General features: G+C 40.5%; 1 protein-coding gene across 6 annotated transcripts in view; it reads left to right on the top strand.

Moving 5' to 3' along the window:
• The window catches only part of mtrr (5-methyltetrahydrofolate-homocysteine methyltransferase reductase), a 28318-nt gene extending 10045 nt beyond the window's left edge, over nt 1-18273 (top strand). For all 6 annotated transcript variants that reach the window (XM_061666710.1, XM_061666704.1, XM_061666707.1 and 3 more), the window contains 5 exons: nt 996-1176; nt 2412-2530; nt 9164-9256; nt 14600-14794; nt 15908-18273. In XM_061666710.1, coding sequence (XP_061522694.1) covers nt 996-1176; nt 2412-2530; nt 9164-9256; nt 14600-14794; nt 15908-16052 — 733 coding nt within the window. In that variant the 3' untranslated portion in view covers nt 16053-18273. The remainder of the gene's footprint in view (nt 1-995; nt 1177-2411; nt 2531-9163; nt 9257-14599; nt 14795-15907) is intronic.
• Nucleotides 18274-18543: the final 270 nt, after the last annotated feature.

Raw genomic sequence — 18543 nt, 5'->3', positions numbered from 1 at the left:
AGTCAATAGAGCTTTCCAGCGGCAAACAGGAAGGAGGAAAGAAAGGATGGATGAGTGTGAGGGCCCCCCAGGGAGGATGTAAATTTTTTTCACCTTTAGATTCAATTTTTGTGAATCTAGAAGCAGTGTGAATGGTTGTTTGTCTAAATGTGCCCTGCAGTTGGCGGTGACAAGTACAGTCCACTTGTCCAAAGTCACCTGGGATAGACTCCAGCTCACACATGATGACCCTGATGTGGACAAGTACTATAGAAAACGGATGACTAGAACAAGGGTGTTATTTGGGGGCTGGCTTCTTTGAATAAATAGTAAAAATTTACAGGAAAAAAAGATTTCTGTTTTTAATATTAATAGCTCTTTGTTTATTCACCTGTAACACAAAGATGAGTTGTAATTTTTCCATCCATCTTCTATACCCCGGCTGACTTTTGTGTAAATGCAGGCTGTAGTCTTTGACACACAGTCACCCTGGATAGACTTCAGCTTTCCTGGGACTTTAAACAGGATAAGCTGGAGAAAATGAATGCATGGATGCTCAGCATGTCTTGATTACACATCGAATAGGTTGTAACATTATTATTTATTAAAGAAAAGGTGACTTACGGCATATAAAAAGAGATCCTGAATACTTCACATTTTCTGTATGCGGCCCTTGATGGAAAAAAGTTTGGACAGCCTCAGCAGACATATACTGTAGATGTAGCACCCTCCTCATTGTCACTGCCACATCTTTTTTTCTCCCATCACTTTTACAGCCTTTTCATCTCTGGTACTTTGATCAGATGCTGTCCAAATGGGTTTTTTTTTGAAAGTTTTTTTTTTTTTTTTTGTCTGTATGGTTTCCATCATGTTTTTCTGTACCACTGTGTTCTCTATCTTTTCCTCTTCTCTTTTTCTATACATCTCCCTCTCATCATTGTCTGCCTGTAATTCCATGCATGCACGCATGCTCTCAGTACTATTTGCTTCTAACATTTTTGTCTGTCGTCTCGCAGCTCCTGCCTTCAGCACCCAGGCAAGCTGAATTTTGTCCTAAGTGTTGTCGAGTTCCCGGTATGCTCAGGTCGTCCTGTGGGGAGGCGAGGCTTGTGTACTGGTTGGCTCGTTGACCTCGTCAACCCTGCCCTGGTTCTCCCAGGGGAGGCTGAATCGCTGTGTCGCATGGCCCTACCGCAGGTGTGTACACAAGATAAAGGGAGAGCTGAAATAATAGTGTGCATGCTTCTAAACTAAATCTAAAAAAATGTTCATGAGATTTCACACTCCCTTAAAAAAAGCAGCAGAAAGGTGGGTGAAGAGCAGCCATTAACAACAACCAAAATCATGTAGCAAACAATCACCATTTATTTGCAGATTTCAAATTTGTTTTCTTTAACATTTTAGGCCTGTTTTAGTTACTACCTTCATCCGGAGATTACAGTATGTTGTTAACTGCACGTGTTTATATCAAAATCTTCAGACTATGTCATGACAAACGTTTTTGATGGGTGAAAATGTTAAAAATCATATTCTGTTTGCCGCTAATTCAAATTTAATACGAAAAATATTTTATTTGTTCGGACATTGACAGAACTGTGAGGCTGACGCTGTAACCAGTCATCCACCGTGCCGCCCGCCGAAATCAATTCGATAAAAGTAATTTAACTAGAATACTATGCTTATGACTCAATGCTTGTTAGGAGGGCTATCAATAAAAAAGCTATGTCTACCATGGTTTCAATCAGTGGTCCCCAACCTTTTTCCCACCACAGAGCTGTTTCACATAGACTTATTTGACAGACTTCAGTCAGTTGACTCCAAGAGCAATATGACGTTTAACCTTGGAGGGTTACTTGGCTTACTACAGTCTCTGAAGCGCTTTAGTCGACGGGAGCTTACGTGCAATGCCAGATTTGAAAAAGAACTTCCACATTTTAAGCAATGCTCTACCCATAGCATGTATCTGTCATGATGGTGCGTAAATGACAAACTTAAGTCGATGTGAGGGTGCGCAGCCCGAAAAGCATGCAGCTGCGAGCCCTCTTACGCAAATGGGAGAATATGGCCCAAAGAGAATAAAAACAAAGTGATGGCAGTGGAGGAATTTTGCCTTGGTGGAAGTCCGTGCTCTTTGAATGCAATTGATACCCCATTTGGGTTTTCTTGTTTGAGACTCCACTGATTACTTGGGTTTAGGCCTGTTGTGCGGGGTCAATTAAAATCAAATGAAATTTGAATTAAATCAACTAAATCCTCTCTATCACACCCTGTGGATTTTTAGTTAGAGTGCATACGTTTTCTCATTAGCCTGTCTTAGAATGTTAAGTGGATCAATTAATAGATTGGGTGGCCCACAGTGGCTCCTCAGCAGTGTTCTAATTACTTCCATTATTTAGAATGCACACTAATGTTCTGTGACCCTCACACTTCAGATCCATGTGAGTTTGAGACCCAATTGCTCTTTTCGACCTCCACCTGACACGTCAGTGCCTCTCGTAATGGTCGGACCTGGCACGGGTGTCGCGCCCTTCATTGGCTTCCTGCAGCAAAGGTGAGCAAATGTATTTTCATGCATTCTTGTCTGTTTTATGCTAGTTTTGCGCTGACCTTTCTAGACCTGGTCATAGATACTCACAAATGTCCATGCAATGTTTCGGGTGTGTCATCACTGCACATTTTCGAGTCATCTGCCCTGATAGTTGAATGAGGCCTTTCTCAAGCTTCATAAACGTTGATGTCATTTCATCTCATCAGGATAATCTCATAATAATCTCATAAGAAAGCTAAACGGCGAGTGCTGCAGTCATGCCAGAGATTGTTTTAGTCGTCTCATTTGGAATAAATATGGTTCTTCACAATGTACAGTACACATTTACACAAACTGCAAATGATTTGGTGTGTAACGAGCAGCCAAGATTCGCAGTAGCACATAGATGCATATCGATTTAAATGTGTAATTGTGATAACCATGGAGTAAATAATTGCTTGCAATTGCTGGTGTGAGGATGTTTCCTATGAGCGGTTTCTTGCAAATTGTTTAACTAAACCTTTATAGGTATCAGTAATATTTGAAAGTCACACTCTAAAATTTGGTAAGGTTCTGAAATGATGGGTAGGCCACGTTTGCAAAATGACCTGTCATAAGGAGTTAATGTGACTGTCTGAAGCTTCTCTTACCCAAGCTGATAGCTGTGCGTTGAACCGAGCTCATGTCTGCCCGGACTTGTCAGGAAGCAGAGCAAACCTTTTTTAGTGTGACTGACACATTTAAGTCGTGGGTGACTTTGCGCAGATGAGGTTGTGCCCCAGTCAGCTCCAATTGTCTCTAAACCCCCTGGACAGCCGACCTGCTTTGGAGGGTGGAGTGCGTTGACAGTGAGTGCAGGTGACTCTGGTTGAATGCTTGCAGCAGATCAGTGGAAATGTGACGTCATTTTAAGGGATGGGCATTTAAAGAAATGCCCTTGATCAATGATTGTTAAATTTAATCGATCAATTGTTATTTTTAAAGTTTTTTTTTTTTTACAATGTCAGTTACTACTTCTATTTTTTGCCCATTGTTATTTTTTTCTGTTCTAAAACTAAATAATGACACAAACAATAACAAGCTAAAACAAAATATAGCTGGTTCCGCAAAGAAAACAAAAGCAGAGCGACGATACAGACAGACTGCAGAGCCCAAGGCTCAGACTTAAATGACTTAAAATTTAAATGCGCAAGCTAGTTTTTGGAATACCATCCTGCTAATTCTTGTTGAGAAATATGATTATGTCAACATGACTTCACAGTCAGTAAAACCGGTCATACACACACAATTTCAAGTGTTAGTTTTAAACGCGCAAATAGACACCGCTCCTTTCGTAACACGACTTCAGCTGGTTGTTCACCCACATTACGCAGGCACAATGAGACTCGGACATTGTCAAATCCAGTCATGACTCAGTTTCAAATGTATGAGATCACCGTCGGGGTAACCAAATTTCTGACACGCCAGAATTTCATTAGACATTTGTACGACCAGTCAGGAGCTGCCAATCTTTTTTTGCCTGCTGTAGACCCTGAAATAAAAAAATGAGTCGACTGACTTTGCATCTGGCTTGAAACGGGCTTACTTTGCACAGGTCAAGTCCAGCAGCTGGCACTGAAGTTGCAATGCAAATGTATTGGCTTTCTGACTTTGCCAGCCACTGCCCACTCCTCCGTTGTTGTGCTTATGAAGTATCGGCATTGCAATATTTTCAGCAACCTTACAACTTGTGTTTGTCTTCCTGATGACTTCCTATTTTGATTCCTAAAGCAGCTTGTTTAGGCAGAAAACTAAGTGGGCAATGAATTCAGTTAGGTCTCTTATGCATCAAGCCGTAGCAAGCAAACCTGAGATTGATTTAATGCCACATCATTTTAACAATCAACCTCTATTATGTTAATATTTGGCAGCCACCTCTTATTCATGAGCTACATGGAGCAGAGGAACGAAACATGATATGTCAACGTTGCAAAACAATTTGAAATATCAAAATTACCATTTTAACATGTTATCCATGCAAATCTGTTTGTTAGACCAACAGCAATATTCAAATCATTACTCAAGGTTTTGATTTATAAATATCGACACTGAAACCGCATAGCAAATGCTTTCTCACAGTGCGTTCGTTACGGTTCATAGGTTTTGTTTGTTTTCCTTCACTGTTGGAGCTACAATTCACATGTACAGAATTCAGCACGCCTCCTGTCTGATCACACGCTCCCATATCCTTGTTTGCATCTCATCCTGCTTTCTCCATGGAGTGCAGGCCGGTTGTGTAAACCTATCCTGGGGTGAAGCAGCATTGTTCCTGATACGACCTCGCCGATTGACACCTCCTCTGAGATAACAATCACCAGTTTGTCAACAGGGGTGCCGTATCTGCCTCTGGGCCTGACAAAACATCCTGTTTGCAGTACAATCATGCTGAGACCCTTCCATCTCTACTTCTGATGCTAATCGATGCTTGTTTGCAAAAATAAATCTTTGAATTCAGATTGCTCATGGAAGAAGTCTCTTTAAAAGGTCACAGGCTCACTAAGTGGTGGCACATTTTTTTATTTTATTTATTTATTTTTTAAAACAAGCTCCCCAGCCTGTTGTCTGGCATTGATCTCTGCACAAGATTTGATGCAAAATGCGATGTCTGCTTGTTTTGTTCGCAGCAGTGACGGGAAATAAATAAATATAACACTGAGCTGTCATCTGTCAAATCCCTCATGACTTTAACGAGATAATTGATGTCAGAGGCTAAACTTGACAAGCTTGTCAACTCGCCAAAGCTTCAGGTACACCTGGACAATCCAGTAAAATCCTATACAAGAGATAAATTATTACATAATTAAATTTGTGGTTTTTATAGCGCTAAAGCTCCATGTTGACACTCTCAGGGAGGTATTTTATTTTGTCTTTCTGTGTTTGTTAGTTAACAGAACTATACAAAACTACTATCGATGTTGTACTTTGTAGAAAGAAGGCACGGGTTAAATACTGTTGTTGCACATTTGGATAAATCAATGGATTAGTTTTTGCTTTGATACTCCTGTAGTATTGACCAGTGTGTAATTTTGCATTTGTGATAAGCATAGTCCTCAATTAATTTCATGAATTGATTTGATTTGATTTCGGAACTGATTGTGAATTAATGGCAGTTTGACTGGATTGAGACAAAATGAAGTGCGGTACTTGCCTGCAACCAGCACAGGTGCTGTTGATTCAGTGCCATAAGCTAATTTGCCGTATAAAGAAGACTATGATATCAACCATGGATAATTGCGCTAAATTCACGCAGAACTCCTCCATGCAACAATTTTCTGCTCAATACGTCCGTGGTGTTGGAAATGAGAATTTAGAGATTCTCCCATGCCATGAAAAAAATAATAATTAAATGATTCTTTATTTTCTCCCAACCAACCCCCCCGCCCCCCTCTGGGCAGAAGGTGGACTACTGTACACCTTAAAATGGTCGCCAGTCACATACAGATCCCATGTAGATATAGACAAGCATTCAGATTCACACTGTCGAAGAATGCGAGCGGAACCCACGCTGCCTGCATAGAAGTCAGCCGAGTGAACCACTACACCATCAGTGACCTAATGAAACGTAACACGATAATTAAGATGTTTACCAACTCTTAACCCTCGGCCCGCCCTCACTAAATGGAGCGCTTCTGGTCCCGACCAAATGGTGTGCTCCAATTGCTGATGATCTCATGGGATCGTGTTGCACGCCGCCGCTGTTGAGTGTGCAGATGCGGTGATATAATTTGTATTCAGGGAAAGGCGCCGGTGTGGCCTGCTCAGAATGGAGCCCAGGTTGTTTCATACTGGTATTGATCCCTTCAGGGCAGGCGGTGAGTGGAGACGAGCGCACTAAAATGAGTTTACTTGGGGCTGGTTGTGGATCAGAACAATCTTGCCCAGGATGCAAAAGGAAGAGATTGGAACTACAGCCAGACGGCTTTATTCCCAAATCCCACGAGGGACACAAAAATTAAAAGCTTCTCTCTTTTCTTTATCATTTGATCATCCTTCTGCTGAAAATTGCTTCTTGCTTCATTTTAAATGTGACATAAGTGGAAAATGCTCACAGAGGAAATTGACTGTGACAGTATTATGAATAATATCTGTTCTGTCTAGCTCTTAAAGCAATTGGATAGCGTTTTCAAGTCTTGTGCTTTTTAAAAAAAAAAATCTTTGTGCATCATCTCAAAGTGGCTTGAACTTTCTTTTAAATTCCAGTAAAATACATGCTTCCTTTTCATGTAAAGTACATTTTTCATGTAGAGTTCAGTTGTATTTCAGTTCAACACATTTGCAAGAACTGTTTGTTTTTAAACATTTCTGTAAATTTTTTATTTGACTTATGTGCTATCCATGTATGTCAAGTACAGTTTTTTTATTTTCATATATTTATCGCAGTGGTAATGTTGAACATGCATAATGTTACAATGTCTTACAATAATATTAAATATTCTTTTTCAGAATAAAACCTTTTCTTTGATGAACACTTTGGCTTACTCCACTATTGTATTTCAATTCTGGTCATGATAGTAGTACTGGTACTTGAAGAGCTGAGAATCCTTTGAGGTTATACTTGAGTCACTTATAGGTTATAGTTTGAGTCACTGCATATTCAGCAACAATGAAGTTTATGGAAATCAATATTGTGGTGGAAGTTATACTTTGAAGTTTCTCACCACATGACGGTGAACCTGAGGGGGAGAGGGATTCTGCTTCCGACTTTCTCGGATTCTGACATTGGCATGCTTGATAGACAGCTCCTTCGCTTTTCCTGCCTGTCTCCTCTTCGCACATTTCATCATGCTGTCTGGGGAGAAATCGACTCACCTGAATGCTGCACAAAATGTGAACGCAAAAATGTATTTTTACTTTTTGTCCTTCTGAACAGTCCGGTGAGAGTGGACAGTGGACTTAAAATTGGGATGATTGTATGACCTTTTTGCACAATGTGCAGTTTGACATTAGAATGCTGTTCACTGCTTCATACACCCACAAGCATAATACGTCAGATGTGATGGTGGACGCGCACACAAGCTCGTTCAAATGCTCGTGTTTTTTCTTCTTCTGATGTTTAAAATTGACTTTTCAAAACACTGCAAGATGAACAATTTCTACAAATGTTACTCCACGTGGTTCTCAGTCATTCAAATTTCCATGCAGCCTTGTGAATGAAGCCTTTTGTGGATATTGTTGAAACTGAATTAGCTGTGGGCGGCACAGTGGACGACTGGTTTGAGCGTCTGCCTCACAGTTCTGAGGTCCGGGGTTCAATCCTAGGCCCCACCTGTGTGGAGTTTGCATCTTCTCCTTGTGCCTGGGTGGGTTTTCTCCAGGCACTCCGGTTTCCTCCCACATCCCAAAAACATGCATGGTAGGTTAATTGAACAATCTAAATTTCCCGTAGGTGTGAATGTAAGTGCGAATGGTTGTACTGTATACTGTACAACCAAAATCCACAAATATATGACTATAATAAATAACTAGAATGAATAAAAAATGAAACTGAAGGTCGTGCGTGATATACAGTATCAGACAATATTGTACTTAATTTATGAAACAGGCTGTTTATGTGGAAGAAGACTGTTAGAATAAAAGTAGATTGTTATCCCATATTTACTCTTATAGTATTTTCAAAGCATGCATTTAGCAGTATGTTGATTGTATCATAAAAGTTGATGTTGTCTGTGAAGAGGACTTTTACATATCATACATTCATTGTTGAACATACAGTGATGACTGGTACACAATCTATTTCATCCTTGTGTTTTGTTTCTAATCAAACACTTGATTTAACTTTGAAACTGCATGGATTCTCTTGTAGCTGGGAAAAAAAAACAATACTGTAAATGGACGTATTAGCTTTACACACACTGTGTTTGTAGACAGGTCTTTTTTCATGAGGTGATTATTTTAATCGGCTCAAATATCTGCCTGATCAAGTTTGGAAAAACGCTGCCCTATAGAACTCATAGTGTCAAAAGTAGGACATGGTCAGAATGTCGTTCTTTGTAACGTATTCCACTTTAGGCCTCCATTGGTGGCCGCTCTCGCCATTCACCTGACCTGCATCCTTGCAGATGGCAGGAGCAGATAGTGCTTTTGTGATTCTGCTGACTCATAGCATCATGAGAGGTTGAGGGGGTCAACTTTGCTCTTCAGTTTTTTTCTTTCATTATTATTATTATTATTATTTTTTAAATTGAAATCTCAGAGATACTGTAGGTGTCCCCTCTTTACCAGGTGTGGAATGGGGGTGTGGGAATATCAGCAGAGCTGCTTTGTATCGCTCTCTTGCCTCCAACTGCTCAGAATTCTTTTCCAGACTCCACAGCCTCAGCAAGAATGCCCGAAAGTTGCACTTTTTGTGCCCTCAATCACTGTTGGACACACACAGTATGATATTTAATGTTCTCACCGTGTTTATAGTGATAGAATGTAACCCTCTGTAAGTCATACACGCAACGTCCTTGCAACAGTCGTTTCTGCGCATTAGGCAATTGCTGTCACTGCAGATGTTGCTTAACAGAGTCACGACTCTTCTTTAACCTCTGTTGCGAGAATGGCCTCACGCTCGTCCATCTGCTCCTCTCTCTGTGAATAAAGATTGACTGATAACTGTCCCTATTTGACTTTCAGAGAAAAGGAGAGGCAGCAGAATCCTGATGCAGTTTTCGGTGAGACCTGGTTGTTTTTTGGTTGTCGCTACAGAGACAGAGACTACCTGTTCAGGTAAGCTTGGTATGAGTCTCCATTTGATTGTTTTCCAATTTCTATTGCATGTATAAGACATTTTCAGATAGCTTTGCAGACTTTTCTTAACCCTTTGTTAGTCAGCTATTGTGCTACAGTACCAATGTCATTCTTCATCTTGACATAAGGACACTTCTTTTTAACAGGCCCTCAAGCTAGTAATTATTTCCTTGTCGAATCAAATGCTTGTTTGGTGAAATTAACTATTTCCACAAAAGTTTAGGTGCAGTTTGTCTGTGTTCTTCAAAAGTCTCAAATTGGATTTTCCAAAGGCCTTCATTTTCTTTAATAATGGCACTTAGCCTTTAAATCCGCCATTAAAATGTTTCAAAAATGTCACCCCAAAATAAATAAATAAATAAACGTTTGTAAAGTAATCGATGTTTGATTTGTAAATAATGTTTTGCATTTTCCGCAACAGAGATTGGAATGGGAGCAATACATCAGAAATAGAGCATGAAAAATATTGCCAAAGTATCTTTAAAAATATTTCGCTATTATACTGGGCTCACACCACCTCACATTTAGTGAATGAAAGTTCTCTAATTTACATCCCTTAAACTTGCAGTTTCCTTACGTATGGCCACAATGTAAAATTGATTGATAAATTGAAAATTATGCTTCAGAAATCTTACTATTTTTGCATATACAGTCTGTAAGTAAGTAAGTAAGTACTCCGGCTTCCCCCCACTTTCCAAAGACTAGTACGGTGGGTTAATTGAAGACACTAAGTTGCGCAAAGGTGTGAATGGGAGTTGGGTTGCCAGAACCTTTTGTGGTTAAACCAAAAAAAAAAAAAAGGTTTTCATCATTATTCTGGTCTATATTCTCATTGTTTTACTCTCATGTCTGCATACTAATTCATCTGCCTCCTATTGTCAACATTTGCTCAGCACTGGTGCACTGATCAAGTTGTTCTACAGAATTATTAGAGTACATGGATTAGCGGCCTTTATTTCAAGAATAGATCACAGACGTGTGGTTTGATCCCCTTTGTGTCCCTGCCTGTTAGTTAAATATCACCAGACAGCGAGGTGGTATTTGTCCACTGTGTGGAGTCTGTGGACCTCTCTGAAGAACACCCCCAACAGTGTTGACCAAAAGTATTAGTCTGTCTAGTATAATACACCGAATGAGTTGGACTTAATTTAAATAGGTTACTGGTGTAGTGTATATTGGCAATTGGATAAAATATAATTTATTTAAGGAATACATTTGTCAAAGGTGAACGCCTGCGTTCACTTCTGGGCTAGTTCGATTTACATTTTAACGGCACAATCAAACTATTTTTGTCTCATACAGGGCACCACGTCTCTTTTTATACGTGTAACATTTAGGAAAAAGTGACAAAAAACCTCTTATCAGTCTCATAATCTGAAGGTTGCTGCATTTGGCAAATACGAATTCTAGATCACAGAGGTTTCATTATTAAACTCACAACACAACATGGAGTGGAATTTTATAGAATATTTAATGAAATCTATGAGAGCTCTAATGGGAAACACACAGAGGGGTGTAACTACAAAAAGAAAATAGCACTAAGGGTAATAATGGTGAAAGAAAGAAGAATAGGCATACGAAAAGGGAAATAGGACATTGTGTGTTACTAGTTGTGGCGGACATGCACACCGCAACTTTGAGGCGTCACAGAGACTCGCGACCACCTGAGACCCCCACTCCTCCACGCTGCCCTGCTGTGAGACGACGACTAGGACAGGGCCTGGTGCACGTCAAGTGGACCTTTACCTAATTAGCAGCCTCCCGTCTAATCTTGATTACTGTCTTCAAAAGACCCCTTATTCACCAAATGGTGGTTAATATCCACCGATGCGCGTGAGCCTCCACCCACTGGCGTTGAGAGGAACTGCAAACGCCTGAACTTGTGGACGTGCCGCTGATGTTTTTTAACAGAAGATAAAATATCTATCTATATTTTATATCTTGGAAACTCTGTAGAAATATTCCAAATGTATGCCTTGGTGTCTGTGTCCCCATTCTCACTTTGACAGGTCCACTGCATGATTTCGAAAGCTGTTCGTGATTTGAAATCAAACAGTACGAAATGTTTTATTGAACAATAAGCAACCCATCTGCCACGACCAAAGTTTAAACAATTATTCTATGCGTGAGAGTACAAAGTTGGGAGTGTTTGAGAATATTATTTTAAAATCCATTTACTCAAATTTGTAGACAAGATTCAGGCTGATGGGTGTGGTCTTCTCCAAGTCGGCACTCCCTCTTCCTACGCCCCGCCCCTGGGGTATTTAAATCTAAACTCACACCTTTCTCTGAGAGTTGAGTTGAGTTCATGCTAGTCTTGTTTTTCCTCTCCTCGTACCTTGCGGGCAGCTCGCCGTCGGCCACCCCTCCCCCGTTTCCCCTTTTTGTGCGTGCACACGGCGTGGTAAACGCGAGCCGGGATCGAACGGATCCACGCGAGCCGGGATCGAACGGATCGAACGGATCCCGGCCCACGTTTAGGCTTCCCAGGCTTCCCAGCCTAAAACGTGGGCCTCCGCTAAGCAATCAGAGCCGCTACTACGAAGGTACCGGCTCCGCTCCCAGCCAAGCGGGATCGCTCTGAAATTGCCAGTGAGCCACGAAAGAGGCAGGAAGAGAAATGTCCGGTTCTCCCAAGAAGTCGTGATGACCAGCCATTTTTATTCTCCCGCCTCTCTTATTCTCTTTTTTTTTCCGGCTGCAACCAAATCTGTCGCCTTGCTTCCGGAGCCACTTCCAGAGGAAGACCACCCCCAAAGACCAGCTGATCAGCGTTCATGAGTCGACACTGCAATCCTTACTATGATGTACAACATCAGTGCGTAATAATTGTGGGGAAATTACTAGCTTCATACCAAATCCCAACTTTGCCTTCTCTCGCTCTGACTCAACGCTCACACGCTCATTTAGTTTAGCCCAGCGACCACACACAATGTCCTTTTTTCCATTTTCGTACGCCTTATTTTCTTTCTTTCAGTTACCCTTAGTGTTATTTTCTTGCTGTAGTTTGCAGTTGTGTGTTTCATTAAATATACCATAAAATTCCACTCGTGGTCGTATTTTCTGTGTGTTCTGAATTTAAGTAAACCTCTGTAACCTAGGACTCAAAATGTCGTAGAGTGGAGCAACCTCCAGATTATGAGACTGATTAAAAAGGTTTCTCGTCATTTCGCCTAAAGTTAAACGTGGCGTGGTGCCCCTCATATATATCAAATATCTTGGCTTATAACGCTGTAATTTAAAATTACGATAAACCAACCACTTACCAACGCATAACTCGCTAGTTCTTGTTTTTTTAAATAGTCTGTCTGATTTGATGTCTTGTGTTTACTTGGAATGAAGACACCTGTAGGGGAGACAATATTATTTTTGTATCCGATATTTTATCTGAATAAATGCAGGGTTTCACATGCATATGTTTTAAATTTGAAATCTTCCTCACTGTGGGAGTCAAATTAATCTAGGGTAACACACAATGTCCTTAAAATGCATTTGCTGGCTGTCAGGTACTATTAAGCCAATCAGAAACCTGAAAAAGAAATACAGTATAGCCAGAAATAATTGTTTCGTTGAAACGTACAAATGCTAATTGTTTAAGTATTGAAGACCCTTAGCCTTCTATTCATTTCTCTGCTGTCAGGTGTCAAGGCTCTCACCAGTCTTTTCAAAACGTTGCACTATTGTGAGTCCAAACACAGCACACATTTGAAAAATATAATGTTGTTACAAAGTATACTGGCAGCACAACAAACTTAAGCAGAACCAAACTGAACCACAGAGCATGAATTGGAAAAAGTCAAGTTTTTCAATTTTACCACTGACCATGTTGAGGATGAGGCACTTTAACAGGATATACTAGCGAAGCAACCACAAAGCACAACAGGTGTCCTTACACTGTCTTCCAATAGAAACACACACAACACAGTAATTCAAAACTATGCGATTGGTGACAGCTCTGCAAACACCTTCTTTATCCCTCTCTAAACAGCTCTCTGTACACGTTTATGGCCATTAGGATTTAAAAAATATAACTTCTACGAGGGTGAAAGTTTAAGGCTGGAACAAATGAATTCACCCCACCCAAAAAGTTTTCCCCATCGACAGATTTCGGCCAGAGATTTGAACTCGATTTAAAATCATTTTATACGGTATGTGAACATAAGACCTAAGTGCATAGACAGATATAGTTATACTTGCTGAAATCTCTTGTCATGATAATTAAATGCGAGTTTGTCAGTCGGCACTAAGCATGGCAACACCATGGCAACCTTTAATCAGCAAAGTCAAATCATGCACCTTCTTGACATTTGTTAGCTTTTCCAGAAAGAGCTTTGTGCTCATGTTCAAGCAGTCTTCCTTTTCAGAGTGATAAACAGTATTGTTTGTGTTGAATAAGTCATTGGTTTACCTGCGGCACAAACCTTGACTCAGGGTCTGAGAGCCGTAGTTTCCTTGGAGAGTGTTTTTGCTCGGAGACCATCTTCCTCCTCAGGCCCTGTAGATAGCGAGGCAGAGGAGAGAAGTTGGCAAGCTCACCTCACCCAATAGGAAGCAAGGGTACACCCAACAGCAGGATTGATTAGAAAAATGTGTTTTGAACAGCGTCTTGACCTTTTTAGTTTTCTTGTCAAGCAAAATGAATTAGCTGTCTGGCACAGCCTTTCTCGGACCTTTTCCTCATCAGTGTTGTTTTTCTATTGAGCCTGACTGTTGTTTTTATTCTTTGCAACTGTTGGGTGAGAACGCCTGCACGGAATATCTTAAGGGGATTTTGGATGTGTTTGTGTGTGATGTCACAAGGCCATCGCTCTGCATATCCAGATTTAGTCTCTGCTCATGAGGATGGAAATACTCCATACTTTGCCCGCAGGCTCTTGGAAAAGGAGTACAAGTCCTGACATTACAAGCATCAAATACATACTCCAGATTCATCAATAACGGTGCTTGTCGAGAAAAGTGCACTTGTGTGCTTCTGCTCTGCGTGTATTAGCATGCACACTTGATAGCTTTTACTGCATTCACAGGCACAGAAATGGTTGTCTTCAGTACATGCGCATTACAGTGTTTACAGACATGTTTTGAGTGCCACAGATGACATTTGTAGTTTTTGCCACACTTAAATGGTGGAAAACTACAGTGAAAGTAAGCCAAATATACAAGTATTGTCCAGTCCATTATGGCTGTCCATTAATAACGGCAAAGTTTCTTTTTGTGATGTGAGCTTGTGGAACAATGCAGATCCCTGAAACCCGTTTGACTCAACCAAAGCACCTGATTTTGCCTGATCCCATTGTTTTCACTCTTTCTTTCCCACCCCCCCAGAGAGGAGCTGCAGGGCTTTGTGTCTAGTGGTACCTTGCACCACCTCGAGGTGTGTTTCTCCAGAGATGACCCAAAGGAGGAGGAGGCAGTTGTCTCAGTAGGATCTCCCAGATACGTCCAACACAACCTGCTGCTCCACAGCTACAAAATCATCAACATCTTGCTCAAACATAACGGTTGCCTCTATGTTTGTGGGTAAGACTGACGATGATCATTATTTTTGACCTTGTGACTCTTATGACACTATTCAGTGGAACCTTCAACCTAAACAAGACTGTTCGAAATGAACTTCAATCAATCCATCAAACTCTTTTCACAAATTTGTGACAAAAGCTAATGGAAACAATCAATCCACCTCAAAGCTTCAAGTCATATGATTCTCAGTCCAAGCAGCAACACTAATGAATATACAGTAGAAAGATGCATCTGAGTTTCCATTGCGTCACTAAGTTACACCGTTTTTCAAAAAAAGCTATTTCGAGTTCACTGACTTTAAATTATTACTATTATCACGTGGAGTAAATTTATCATCACATGCATATTAATGTCCAAGTCACCATTCACTGGCAAAATTGTGACAAGAGATTTCATCTAAACATGCAACACGAGCAGTAATTTTATGTGGAAATAATTTATTACAGGAGTGTAAGCCAGTCTTGATTGGAGTGTAAATAGTTTTCTTTTGCATTCCACACTGATCAAGATTTATGAAAGAAGGCTGTGCACATGCATGATAAAGTGCTTGATAAATCTTGTGCAAAGAATGCAGATGCACATCTTCGTGTTATGGTTGTGAACCAACAAAAACGTAATGCACCTGCATTCCTTGACTACAATAACAAAGCAGTATAAAGTATTATTTTCTGCATACCTACACCTTTATACGCTTCCTATATATTTATTTATGTCAGTGTAATTTCAGAAAGACAATGAATGATGCATAACAGTGAGCCATGCCGACTGTTTTATAGCTCAGATTCCCTTGATTTATTGAGAGGGTCTCTTTTTTTCTCACTGTGGGGTTACCTGCTTCTCCTAAATGATCTTTGAAACATCCGGACTAAATTCATTAAATATAATACTAGTTTGTGCGAACGAAATAGTTGTTTACCCCTCATGTCATGTCTGGGGCTCCGTACACAGCATGTCCGTTTGGACCTAAAAATAAATTCCTGCAAAATCCTGGCAGGATTTTTCCCTTGTGCTGTGTGCCACCTGCCACCCATAGGTTGTTTGACACCATGCTTTGGCACCTGCGTCTCAAAGACGATATTCTCCTTCTCTTCCCATCAATTCTACCCTTAACAGGGATGCAAAGAACATGGCTAAAGACGTGAACGACACCCTGATGGAGATGATCAAGACTGAGCTCCAGGTGGATCAACTGGAGGCCATGAAACGACTCGCTTGCCTGAGGGAGGAGAAACGCTACTTACAGGATATCTGGGGATGACAGAGGATTTTTCAATTTTTCAATTTTTTTTTTAAATGATCCAAAATTCAACATGCCCTGCTGTATCCATCTGAGCTAAGCTGATGATGACCTGAATGGAATGTTCACCGCATTGCTTTGGAGTAGGTGTCCACTGTGCTGCCCTGAGGACAAGGCATCTTGACCTCATCTTATGCTTTGCTTGTTGAGCAGCAGTGACCTTGGCGAGGCCAATAATGCTGCTCATTGAGTCTTGTGGTGTGAAAATGCTTTTAGGGTTGAAAAGCCCTCCATGTTTTTCCTGCCAGGAAAAGCATTTAAGTCAGCTTTGATGGAGGGATTCCAATGAGACAGAAAGTGGGATACGGATCCTCCCGAGATAAACAGTCATTTACGAATGACAAATATGAAAGGATTGTGTAGGGTGTAGAAATAGATTTTTTTTTTTACTCTTGTGTTATTGTTTTGTATTTCGCAAAGCCCACTGCCAACTTAATATACCGCATTTGCAAATAACCTCTAAAGGCTGCACAACAATAACTCCTCATTAAAACACTGTAGTTATGTTTGATGCTGATTTATATTGCGCCTTATATATTTAATTATGATGGAGTTATCTATGTTTATCAATTAAAAACAAAATATGAATTGGGGAAAACATAACCCTTTCATGATTACAGACACAATGCAAGGCTTGGTTCTTTCTTTATATCCCGATGCAGTGTAGAAGTTCCGAGTGAGCGTTCCGAGGGCACACATATCCATCATAAAGCTCAGCCCTGAGGTCTGAAAATAATTCACCCGACTTTGTTTGTTCGGGCCTACCCGCATGCACAATACCAGTTTAGACTGCTTCAAATGCTGCCCAAAGCCCAGCTTCAATCTCAAAACACAAACACATACACCGTATTGTGTAGTCGAGAAATAAAATAATTTTAAAAATAATCGTCCATTCTCTCCTCTTTTCCCGTTTGATGAAATTGAACGACACTGGTATGCAACTTTTATCAAGTTGTATTTGAGAAGAAATAGAGGGAAATATGTGAAATTCTGAGTTGTTTATTAAAATGTAAAACTTGACAGCGTGAAAGTTCAAGGTGCCTTTGGTCCGAGGATGAAAGTGTTTGCTAATTGAAGTCTTTTTTTGTGGTGGTGTGCCACAGAGCACCAGAGAGAGGCTTCCTCAGAATTAAATCTTCTAACAGCGGTCGTTTTATTTCTCGTTTTGAAGGGAGGATGGGCGGGGGGCATGTTTACAATCTTCCACTGCCTGCACTGTTGATGACACACCATTTAATTTGTTCTCAAGCCGGGTAAACAAAACTGTCACTGTTGCAGAAAATCACCCCTGACTGTGACTAATTGGTTTAATATATTGTCAAATGTGGCAAAAAGAAAACACTGCACAGCTGTTGATCATTGTCACTACTTTACCATTACTCATCGACTTAATCATCGTCAAAATGTGACCACAACAAGTGTTCTCTCAAAACTGAGAGGCCAGCGCCCCTCCTGCTGCTTATGTCACCCTGTCCTGCAACCACCAAGGACTCAGGCATATTTAAAGTTACGGCTTCATAATTAAAAAAGGTTCACGGTGTCAATATTGTCCTGCACGGCATCAGTTTGGAATAAATCATAGCTTGTTGGAGGTCAGTGCGACCGGAGAGCAGTAAGACCCAAGTGATAGATGCCCCTTGTTAAGAATGGCTAAATGAAGCAGAAAGATGTGTGCTGTTGTTAATGACTCTTATTATGAAAGTGTTGAAGTAGACGAGTGGAGAGGTGCACTTTATTTGGCTGAAGAGCACAAGACCCGCTTGGCACTCTGTAGTCTCATGGTGCACAATGTACGACACGTAGCGAGGAAGTTAGGAATTTAATCAGCCTGGTGACAGAATGCCCACCTCATTTGGTTTTGCTCTGTGAGAGTGACTCTCGTGAAGCTTCAGCAGGAAATGGGAATAGGAAAATTTCCATCTAGATAGCTACTACTGAAGCTAGCTCCCTATCTAAATTCTATCTAATGTAGGCCAATGCCTGTACAATCATCAGGTTTGTAAATCTGCTACAGTATTATGTTTATGCAGTTAACAGAGCTGGTAACCGCATTTCCGTGCAGTGTACTGTTAATTGCTATGACAACAAAAGGTATTATTTTGTTGTGATTGATGATTCCCGTACTGACCATACTGAGTTGTTTACAAATATTTTCATTTTGCTAAATAAATAACCCAAAATATTAGAAACCGTCTTCGTGTCATTCAATGCAGTTCAACACCACAACTAACTACATAATGGCATCATCCTAACTTTATACCTCACTGACAGTATCTAAACACTTATTATATTTCGAAATGCGGAATTTTGAATGCAGGTTGTACTGGGGTTAGCTTGGAAAGGTTTAGGCCGAACCGATAAAATGTCATGACCAGACATATACCACAAATACTTCTGTTTCTTATAAGTTTGAAGTTCAACCTAAATTTTCTAGAACAATCTGTCTCAAAAA

Source organism: Phycodurus eques, chromosome 21 (genome assembly GCF_024500275.1).
Source record: "Phycodurus eques isolate BA_2022a chromosome 21, UOR_Pequ_1.1, whole genome shotgun sequence".
Classification (NCBI taxonomy): Eukaryota; Metazoa; Chordata; class Actinopteri; order Syngnathiformes; family Syngnathidae; genus Phycodurus; species Phycodurus eques.
The sequence above is the reverse complement of the archived record's forward strand: the minus strand, read 5'-3'. Positions and strand labels throughout refer to the sequence as shown.